This window comes from Ranitomeya variabilis, chromosome 2, assembly GCF_051348905.1.
Source record: "Ranitomeya variabilis isolate aRanVar5 chromosome 2, aRanVar5.hap1, whole genome shotgun sequence".
Taxonomy (NCBI): domain Eukaryota; kingdom Metazoa; phylum Chordata; class Amphibia; order Anura; family Dendrobatidae; genus Ranitomeya; species Ranitomeya variabilis.
The window spans coordinates 41,635,716-41,646,427 of record NC_135233.1 but is presented as its reverse complement, the minus strand read 5'-3'; the positions used below and the strand labels follow the sequence as shown (position 1 = coordinate 41,646,427).

The 10,712-nt window shown below is 40.3% G+C and overlaps 1 protein-coding gene across 2 annotated transcripts in view; it reads right to left on the bottom strand.

Annotated features, from left to right (window-relative positions):
• Window positions 1–1,652: 1,652 nt before the first annotated feature.
• The window catches only part of KCNH1 (potassium voltage-gated channel subfamily H member 1), a 335,988-nt gene continuing 326,928 nt past the window's right edge, over window positions 1,653–10,712 (bottom strand). For both annotated transcript variants that reach the window (XM_077282323.1, XM_077282324.1), the window contains one exon: window positions 1,653–2,636. In XM_077282323.1, coding sequence (XP_077138438.1) covers window positions 1,791–2,636 — 846 coding nt within the window. In that variant the 3' untranslated portion in view covers window positions 1,653–1,790. The remainder of the gene's footprint in view (window positions 2,637–10,712) is intronic.

Below are 10,712 nucleotides of genomic sequence, written 5' to 3'. Positions count from 1 at the left end.
AGAAAGCTAAGTTCTGATTGGTTGTTAGAGGCAACAAGACCAGTTGTTAAAAATGAAAGCGAAGTTCTGATTGGTTGCTAGAGGCAACAAGACCAATTTGTTCTTTTAGGCAGCAATGATAAATGAGGCCTAGTTGCCTGCGCTAAATTAGGAACATAAGATATCAAAATATAAGCTTCTTTTTTTCCCCAGAAAAGTTAATGAAGATGATTCATAAAAATATAGCCTGAATGTCACAATATATTGCACATGTAAAAGCTTTAGAATCTAAATAAAAAGATTAAAGTACACTATGACTTGTAGATGTTAAAAGGAGTCTATCAGCACAAAATGACTGTCCAAACCAAGCAGAGGGGCTCGGTGCACCCTTGGCATTGCCAAGCGATTTAGTGCACCTTCCCATCTACTTACCTTGCATCTATCTGCATCCCCTTTTCCAAAATTGACACCTCTGGCTTTATAGGAGCCAGAAAAGGGTGGAGAAATATATGGAAAGTAAATAGGTGCACTGAGATGTTTGGCCACACCAAAGGTGCACCGATCCCCTGTGCTTGGTTTGAACAGTCATTTTGTCCTGATAAACTCCCTTTATAGGAACATTTCAGTCAAAACTATAAACTGTGTAGTCCCTAAAAGAAGGATCTAAGCGGGTGAAGTTTGATGCAGGGATACTCTTTCAATTTCTTAGTAATGCTCATCCCTCCACACCCTACACCCAGCATAAAACAATGTAGAGTTCAGAATGTCCCTTTAAGAACATTTGAAAAATGTCACCCATCCCAAAGTTATTTTCTCGCTCACTCATAAATCTATTCATTCAAGTCATCAAAATCAATAAAATCAAATAATCAGACAATTGTAGCACATTGGAAGACTCGTCATTTTGCAATCTACTTTTGTTGCAGTACCTACTCAATCCTCAGGTGGCGCTGTATACTATTGCTGTACATCATATTTTTAATACCGGGTTTTAAATAACATTCAAAAAAAGGAAAAACAGCGACATCTGTTGGTGCAAGGAGGTATTGCACTGCATAATCAAAAACGCTTATTGTTTCTTTCATAACTTTTCAAACTTTCCTTTCTACAGGAGAATTAAATCTAGAAAAATATACATTATCCATATAAACTGTAATTTCCTGGTTTTTTTTTTTACAGCTTTGTAAAACAATTAAAAGTCTCAGGACAGAACCTAGGAAAGTACAGTGTTGTCTATATATTGTGACATTCAGCGGGAGGATTTGCAAGCTTTTTATAAAAGGCCACAGCAATGCAAGATGTTTCATACAGTCATACAAGCCGACTTGTCCGTCCTTCCAACTGGACAAGGGTGAAAATCAGTTACATAAGGCATGCTTTTTTGGGAAGAAATATCTTAAAACCACTTCCCAATATTCTGATATAAAGGTGCGTCAGCCCCTCTCTCCCCATTCAGTTGTGAAGTTACAGTAGTAATCCATAATTTTCTTTCAATGGTTGAGGAAATACAACCACCATTATCTGTCTCAACTCTTCAAATGATATGTGTAAAATTCACGCAAAACTAGTATCCGGTAAGTTCATCCTTAACCTTTTGGATACAGAAAGTATCAATGAAAACCAGGTCATGAACTTAGATGGTTGACGGAGCCCACCTTGGAGACAGTCCAGTCCATGTTTACCCAACGACATGATGGACGGAGATCCTATACCCTTAGTAGAGTAGAAAACCATGTCGTAGGCAGTGCTTGAAACATGGGGGGGGGGGCTCAGCACTTTTACAGTAATACTATTATTGTCCTCAGGTTGTTCTAGCTGGATCCAAATATATCTCTTTCTGATTCTGGAGACTGGGGTCGAGATATTTCAAAGACCTCCTGTGATTGGGAGCACCTTCTTGAAGCTAATATTCTTAGTATTTCGGCAAGCTGTGTTTCGATATTTGTGATTTTTGTGTTCAGAGCTTTTATATCTTCCTTTAACTCATGCTTCACCTCTAAAACTGAAGCTTGGAGGGTCTGCTCTGGAATTGGATAAAAAGTATGTTTAACTTCGGCCTGCACAGGACTTCGATCCTGGGGGCTCTTAGTTTCCCCAACACTGTCTAATCGTAGATCACTTTTTGTTATACCGCTGTCGCAGGAATCTGTCTTCTTTAACGTGGCCTCGCCTGACGGTTTAGTTCTGTCAGGTAATATTTCCATAGATTCCGCTTTAGATACTTTGTTCCAATCCTCTCCTTTCCCACACGCATCTCTAAACCTTGCCCACCCTTTCCTTTTCACTAACTCCCCAGCTACTTTACCTCCAGTGGTTTCAGATACCGGGGCATGGAGCTTAGCTCTGTCCGACACACCAGAGGTTGACGCTGCTTGGAAAGATACTGGAGTAGCCGGGCTTTCGGTAACTGTGACAAGGCTGGCTTTTATTGTGTTTCGAGCAGAATGTTCCACCAGTATATTGCCTTTCTCCAGATCCCGATCATTGGGTTCTCTCACTCCTCGTTCTGCTGCCAGACGAGCCTCCTTCTGCTGACGGAATCTTTGAAACAATCGCCTAACAGGATGATCCGGTGGAAGGATCAGGGGGGCTTCATTCTTACTTTTCATCCACTCTTCTTCTTCCCTTTTCACGTCACTAATTTTCCGGAACACTATCTGAAATATAAAGATAATGCTGGTCACTTTCAGCGAGCCTTACAATATATTACAGATCTAAACTTCTGAGAGTGGAAATTTCGAAAGTTCTTTCTTATACTCTAGGTCTCATAGGGAATCTGTCACTAGATTCATGCTGCCAGTGCAACTGGCAGTATGATTCAGAGTATGGTTGCCCGATGGCAGCCAGGCACGTTTTCCTCTGGAAAAACTGCAGTGTCAGAGCCAGAGTCTATAGCGAGAGACTTGACTAGTCCAGCATGGTCCCCAGCCACAACTCTAGTTGACTAAGGTGTCTCTACTTTTGTAAATTCATGTCAATCAACTGGTCCAGGATAGGGAGAAGCTTTCCAGGGACCGAGCCAGACTAGTCAGGTCTCAACCTATAATTGTTCATCAGACTGTAAAGGGAGTTGGTGGACAAATTCCGCACTGCCGACAGAATGGAGACGTATATCCCAGTATGGTACAGCTAGGTGGTGGTTATATAACTTCTTCAGGAAAAAACACATTTAAAGGGTATCTACAATAATATTATTCTGGTCTACAAAAATTATCACTTGTTCACATGCTAATTGGTAAAACCAGTGTGGGTCCCACCACTGGAACATCCACAGATTTCCAGAGAGGGGGACTTGAGTGTCTTGACAGTCTCCTTTGGCTCTTCTTTAATGGAACTGCTGGTCACACACTTGCCCTGCCTCTCTACACTTATGGCATTGAAGATACAAAGATGGGAGAATGCAGAACTTTGTTTGACTTTCTCCAATAGTGTGGTAGACATTGAATAGAACTCCAGGATGCAAGGGCAACCAGCAGCATTATTGAACTCCTTCTGACCACACTCTTACCAGGGGTATTAACAATCAGATGAACCAACACCCATGTAATAGCTGTCACCCATCCATGGTCAGGAAATAACTTATGTAGCCCAGAATACATCTTTTATTCAATATCTCACCATAAATCCATAAGTTACTTCAACAAATGAGTAATACAGGTTTATATCCATTCTCTTCTTCCTTCTGTAAAATACTGTAAATCAGAATTTTTTTAATATTTTTTTTTTTAAGAAAACTGAGTTACAAAGGCCATCCTTTACCAATCATAGTCACGATGTGAACTCAGAGCCCACAGGGACGAGTGTTCCTGTTTATTACCTGCTTGTACAGAAGACTTTATTACCCAAGAGAACAAGAGAATGGACTTTCGTGACTACAATTAATGAGCTTCTCTGATCACTAAACTGTAGCATTCGAGAGACGTTTCTACATTAGGAGCCAGTTCAGGCAGCACCGCATTATACTGTAGCTTCTTTAGAATGAGGAACTTTTAAAGGTGCAGTAAATTTAAAGTTCGAAGCTTAGAAAAGTAAAAACTAATATCATTCACATATAGGTACATAAATGTTTTGGGAGGTTCTCACACTTGGAGATTCAGTATGTGAGAAAAATACTGATCATGTAGACAAGATATTTCCATTAGTAATGTCCTTGAGAAATATTACAGTTATCAACTCTTAGGCTCAATTGGCCAATAACAAGATATAAATTTTAGATGGCTTATTTCCTTTTGGCATCATAAAAACGTGCGCAAGAGTGCTGTCCATAGCAAGACTGCTCCAAAAGGAGAAGACCCCTTGACATATTTTTCATCTATGGAGCCAGGAAAAGTGACTTCTGGCTAACCTAAGCCTTTGCATTCCCAACTGTGCTCTTGCATTTGGCTAAGCTGCCTCCGCAAACGTTCTACCGATGGTCCACAACTAGGTTTCATGTTTACAATGTAGGTAGCAAAAAGAAGCTAAAACACCCTTTATTGCAAGCAGTTCGCAGCCCTTGTGGACAGGAGTGACACTGTTTTTATGAGAGACAAAATGTATCTACGAGGTAAAGCAGCGATCACATATATGGTCTCTGCTAGGACACCTAGAAACGCTGAGTCTATATAAAACTCCATTAACCCAATTACTTTGGTATATTGTATGTAACTATACCGCAAAAAAAAAGTATGAAATGGTGTGACTCACTGCGCTATTCTATACAAATGTATCCAGTAAAAACATATACCAATCTATTTACTTTTCTTCACAATAGGACCCTACCGGTGGCTTTCCGTTATGTATACATTAGCAGCTTTCCTGCCGTATATGTGAAAGAGAAGCCATCAACATGAAGTCAACAGAGGTCAAGCCTGAAGAACGCCTTAAATCTTCATCTTGGAAAAATGGGTAAAGACATGCAAATTATTACTTTCTGCTCCGTAGAAGCTATGCACATTGATTTGAATGTAGCAGACTATTTCTGGATGGGTAGTTGGCCCACAATTTAAAAAAAAAACAAGAATGTTCTAAACATTAGATAACTACAAGATATGTGTATGGAGACCTCCTGATTTAGACATGATATTTTTTCTACTACCTTGGGACACAGGACCCGTCTTCTTCCCCTCTCCATAGTTCTAGCATGTTTTATCAGTTTTATCATGGTATCAGGTGAAATATGATGGCTCGGTGAACATTTATGAGTAAGGTTAGTTTAACACGTGGTCCATTCTTTTATAATGAAAACAAAGGGAATATGCTTTAGATATCACATACTCTGAGAAGAAGTGACTAGGAAGATCAGCCAGGACAGTTGTGATGAAAATTATCATACTCAACCAATTAGCATACAAATGATAGGTGGAGGCGAGACCTCTCAGCTGAATTGTTGTGAATAAAGTTAATCATTCTCATTTAGAGCATAAAACCTTAGGGCGATGTTTAACAGGTGTTTCTCATGAGTTGCATATAGAAGTCAATCACTGATCTGTGAATAGGTGAAGACAATGAGACCAAAAATTCTTGGGTGCACTGACTTATGCTGAGTGTACATATCATAGAAGCAGATCATGCAACTGCTATAGGGTCCTTAAAGAGAGAGCGGTCAGGTTAGGTTATTCTATTACTTATGCTATTGGGTGGTGGAAACATGTGCAGGACTTTGAGAAGTTGGTCCAAGGGTCATAGAAAGGGGGTAGGGAAAACAAGCTCAAGTTTCTTCTGTCTTAGATGACAAAATTCAGCACCACACCATAATGGGGCTCATTTTAATCTTTGCTATGAAGTAAGATATCTTCTACACTCCCTGACAGAAGTTATGTCGCTTATCCATGTTATGTAAATAAAAGCTTATAACCTGACGTTAAATTCATCCATTGGTAATTCTTTTGAAAGCTGAAACCCTCTGAAATGTGGTTTAGGTTAAGAAAATAAATTGGCATCAATGCAGAAATATTGATCAGTTAATGGACACAGAATGGTCAGATTTTGGCAAGACAAAAGTTTTGTTGCCTGGTCATATAATGCACCCAATCCTAACTTTTATCAGGGAGTGTATGTATGTTGTGACCAGTAAGTAGAGATGAACAGGACCTTGGTCAGGTGACCATATCAATATTCCTTGGCAGCCGGACCCGAGCCCTGAGAACTTCCTCCTACCTGCTGGCATCCCTGGTTCCTCTATGGATTTGCCAGCTTGGCATGTCACTATTGTAGCTGTTTCACATGTAACGTTGGCTGACATATCAAAAGAGGGACCAGGGATCAAGGGGCCAAGGTTTACTGATGTGGCAGCTGGACCAGGGTCCTGCAAAGTGATTTTCTCATCTCTACTGGTAGAGCTTCCAAACATTCCTGGCAAATCATACAGTAAGTCATTCTGTTACTGCAAGCACAGGAAATAAAGGAGGATCGGGGCTGCCTGTGTGTAGAATATAGATGGTCACAGGAGATCTCCACCATGATTACCCCTTCTTGTTACAAGTGAACAGACATTATTGTTCATAGTTTGCTGCTAAAAATAATAAGGTTATATAAGAACTGCCCATATTTTCAACTCCGATCTAACTTTTTAAATATTTTCTTGACCCCTTCTATACTGACTTCCTGTATCGGTGACCAGAGATGTGGTCTCTGTCTGTGTGGTCACCAATACAGGAAGTCATTGACAGCTCAGCAGGCATCACTAGTAGTTGGCATATATTAGAATTTTTTTAATACAGAAGCGTGGATGGGTCAAGACACTTGGTCCTGGTTATCATGACTTCACGCAACCTAGCACCAGACCACCAGAGGTTCTCCAGAAACAACTCCATTTGTGTAAGTGAAACTCATAGTAGAAATTCATACTGTCAACAGCCAGGAGTGTAACTACAATAGGAGCAGGGGTTGTAATGGCACCCATGCCCTGGAGCTGAAGGGGCCCAAAAAAGTCCCATTGGCCTATATGAAAAGACCATTACACTTAAAGACTTGCAATAATTGAGGGCTCCATTGAAGCTTTTGCATTGGGGTCCATGAGCTTCAAAGTTAAGCCACTAACAAAAGCTGAATTTTACTTTTCTGCCTTAAGTTTAATTGTTATAATAATATCAACAACACATATGCCCTGTTAAGTAATAGAAAAATTATGGAGAAAGGCTTCCAGGTCAGGACCTCCCTATTTACCCTAATGAATCAGAGTAGAGTGCAGCTGCAAACATAAGTTCTCATTCTGGTAGACCTGGGCGTCTATGCATTGCATTGATGAACATTGGTTTTAATGATCATCATGTAATTCTACATTTCTCCGTGTGTTGTCCCTATGAGTCTGTCCCAATGTTATCGACAAACCTAGGTTTCCCGGATAAATAACCATACTTGCAAACTCAACTCAGACTCCTGGAAGAGTTGGCAAGCCTTCCTTGCATGACCAAAGTCCTCCAGAAAGCAGCATCCCATGAATGTTACCTGTGTTTGTGTCAGGACACTGCATCATAAAACTTAGCTCCAGCATCCGGAAGGACATTCAAGGTCGGGTTGGGATGTGGGCTATAAAGGGTTCGATTTATGCTGACAAATTTGGTTCCGGCTTCTCCAGTAACAAACTGGTTTCCAATCTGGGGCTCCCAAACCACGGGAATGTTACAAATCCCCAGCATGTCATGGTACCTGCAGGTTAGAAGTTGTAACTTCACCACTGTCTGTGATTAGAAAGGCGAACAGGGAGGGAAATATATCATCTCTCTATGCCAGTTGTTTGTCAAAAAGTTGCAAACTATTACACAAAAAGTATTTGCACAAAACTTTTATAACTTTTTGCACCTCCGCTCAACACTTTTCTAAAAAAAAAATGGGCACGGGCTCAACAAAAGGGGTATGGTCACCAACAAATTTACTATGAAACATAGAATACACTGTAGCTAAAATTAACACCGGTTGATACATTTCATTTTCTGGCAAAAGTACAGCCTAAAAATGTACCAAATTTAAAAAGAGGCACCTCTTAATAAAATTGGAACACCTTACTCCAGCAAGGTTTGGACCCAAGACTGGGGCATGAAATGCCAATCTTGATAACTTCTTCTTAGTTTTGCAGCATCGTACAGAACTCTATATGGCAAGTAATCTCGGGAAAAGTCAATATTCTTAAATGTTAAGGCGGGATTGGTGAGTTAGTCACCGGCAGTGCCGGCACCGGGACGGTCCTAAGGTTAGCTAATAATCTAATGACTACTACTGATGGAGATATTCATTGTCTGGGCTGCAAAAATACAATCACAGCTGTAATGGGCTTTATTCCCCGGAGGACGGAGAAGGAATAACTGCATGTAAGTCTCCGCCGCCACTCCTCAATGACCGCCGTGATGTTGCTTTTGCTGATAATAGGTGATTGGCACAATCTTTACTGTTCTGCATTAAGGATTAATGAGTATTGGTCAGATGAACTCAATGGGAAAGAAAAATTGTGTTAATCCTAACTAGATGGCACAGATAGCCATGATATGGGAGCTAAGGCAATCAGGGAAATGTCTAGAAAATCCTGAGCTTTGGGATTATGGCTCTGCAGACAGCCCACCAGATACAATACAATTACCGGGGTATTCGAGGTTTCATTTTATAATATGCGTTGTGTATCAATTCTTCATGGTTTTCAAGATCTCTACTTGCTGTCATCGAAACCGATAATTCCATCAATCTCACTATGTAAAAATTTCCAGCTCTGTTAACAGCAAAATGGAAACGATATCCATAATGTCAAATATTTTAGTTTACACTGCAAAGATTAAAAAAAAAAACTAAAAATAAGGCAAACAGCAAAAAATGTATTTTATTAAAAAATACATTACTAAGGCTCTTTCATTAATAAGGCTCTTTCAGACATCAGTTTTTTTTGCATACGAGTGCCATCAGTTTTTTTTCACGGATAGCACTTGTGCCTATAATAGTGAGTGGGGCCGTTCATATGTCCAAGCGGTTCGCTGAGATATCTCCCAAGTTGATCCGAGTGTCGGGAGTTGATGAGTCTGTGAAAAAATAACAAACAGCACTCGGATGTCATTGGTCTTTCACAGACTATTAGATAGGAGAAGGTGGAGAAACTTTTATCATCGATAATTATTTGGAAAACTGCTTAGCACTAGAGATGAGCGAACTTGTTCATCAATCTCAAATTCGGCAGGAACGTTGCACATTCGGATTTCTGTTTGGATTGCCGAGCTTTTTTCCTAAACATCGGCTGCAATCAGCGAGAGCTAGGGACATTGTTGAGAATTGTATTAAACAGCTAACAGTGAGAGCAGGCGCTATAAATAAATAAATAAATTTAAAAAATGACGTGGGGCTCTCCTGTATTTTTGATAACCAGCCAGACAAAACTGACAGCTGCAGGCTGCAACCCTCAGCTGTCAGCTTCAGCAAGGCTGGTTATCAAGAATAGAGGGGTCTCCATGCCGTATTTTTTTCATTATTTAAATAAATAATTTTAAAAGACTGTGTGGGGTGCCCCCATTTTGGACAATCAGCTATGCTAAAGCAGATAGCTGGGGGCTGGTATTCTCAGGCTGGTAAGGGTCCATGGATATTGGCTCTCCAGCCTAAAAGGAGCAGCCCGCAGCCGCACAGAAAAGGAGCATCTAGTAGATGCGCCAATTCTGGTACTTTGCCCGGCTCTTCCCACTTGCCCTGTAGCTGTGGCAAGTAGAGTTCATATTTGTGGGGTTAATGTCACCTTTGTATTGTCCGGTGACATCAAGCCCACGGCTTAGTAATGGAGAGGTGTCTATGAGATGCCTCTCCATTACTAATCCTATAGTTATATTGATAATAAACACACACCCAGAATAAAGTCCTTTAATTGAAAGAATGACACAGACTTCTGACTGGTTATCAAAAATACATGGGAACCTATGTCAATTTTTTTTTATTATTTATTGATAGTGCAATTGATGGGTCAGTTGATGACACTTTTCCTGGTGTCTGCCCCTAATTGTAACAACTTTTTGCCCCCCTGAAGGTGTTTTCTATACTTTTGGTTTTGCCTCCCAGTGAAGTCAATGAGGTTCGGGTATGTTTGTCAAACCATTCGCCTATCCGAACCAAACCTTGAAAGGTTCGCTCATCTCTACTTACCACTTCCTGTTGAGCCACTTCCCAATTCTTGCCAGTTTTTGTACTTTATGCTCTCAAAATGGACATGTGAATATAATCATTGTAACGTAGTATGACTTGTTTAATTAACTTATAACTGTTTTGCAAAAAAATATCCTGGCTGATCAAATACTTTATATTTCTTAAAGTTGTATTTAAAGGGCGTGTACCTTTTTGTAACCCCTTTTTGATAAAGATAAGCAACATCTTTTTGCTTCTTCACTACATTTTCCCCAAAATTTGATTTGCATCGAATCAATTTGTGGAGAAACAAAAGTACAGTAAAACCTCAAAATACCCTGGAAAGATGTATGTAACGTCAGGATTCTCTAATGCCAGTGGGTGCATGACAGCAAGTTTGCAATTTGGATACATGTGGTCACATGCTGACTAGACGTGACCGGCCTCGCTCAATACAAGTGAATACTTGTGGTGATATTACTGCCCGATCCCTGCATCGGCACTGGAGAATCCTGACAGCGCACACTGTGCGCAATGTGAGGATACACAAGTCTGCGGTCACATAGAATGACTTCTCCAAGCCTGGACAACCCCTTTAAAGTGTATTCATCCAAATTGTGTATCAACTCTTCACAGTTTTCAATAAATTGGCTTGCGGCCATTGA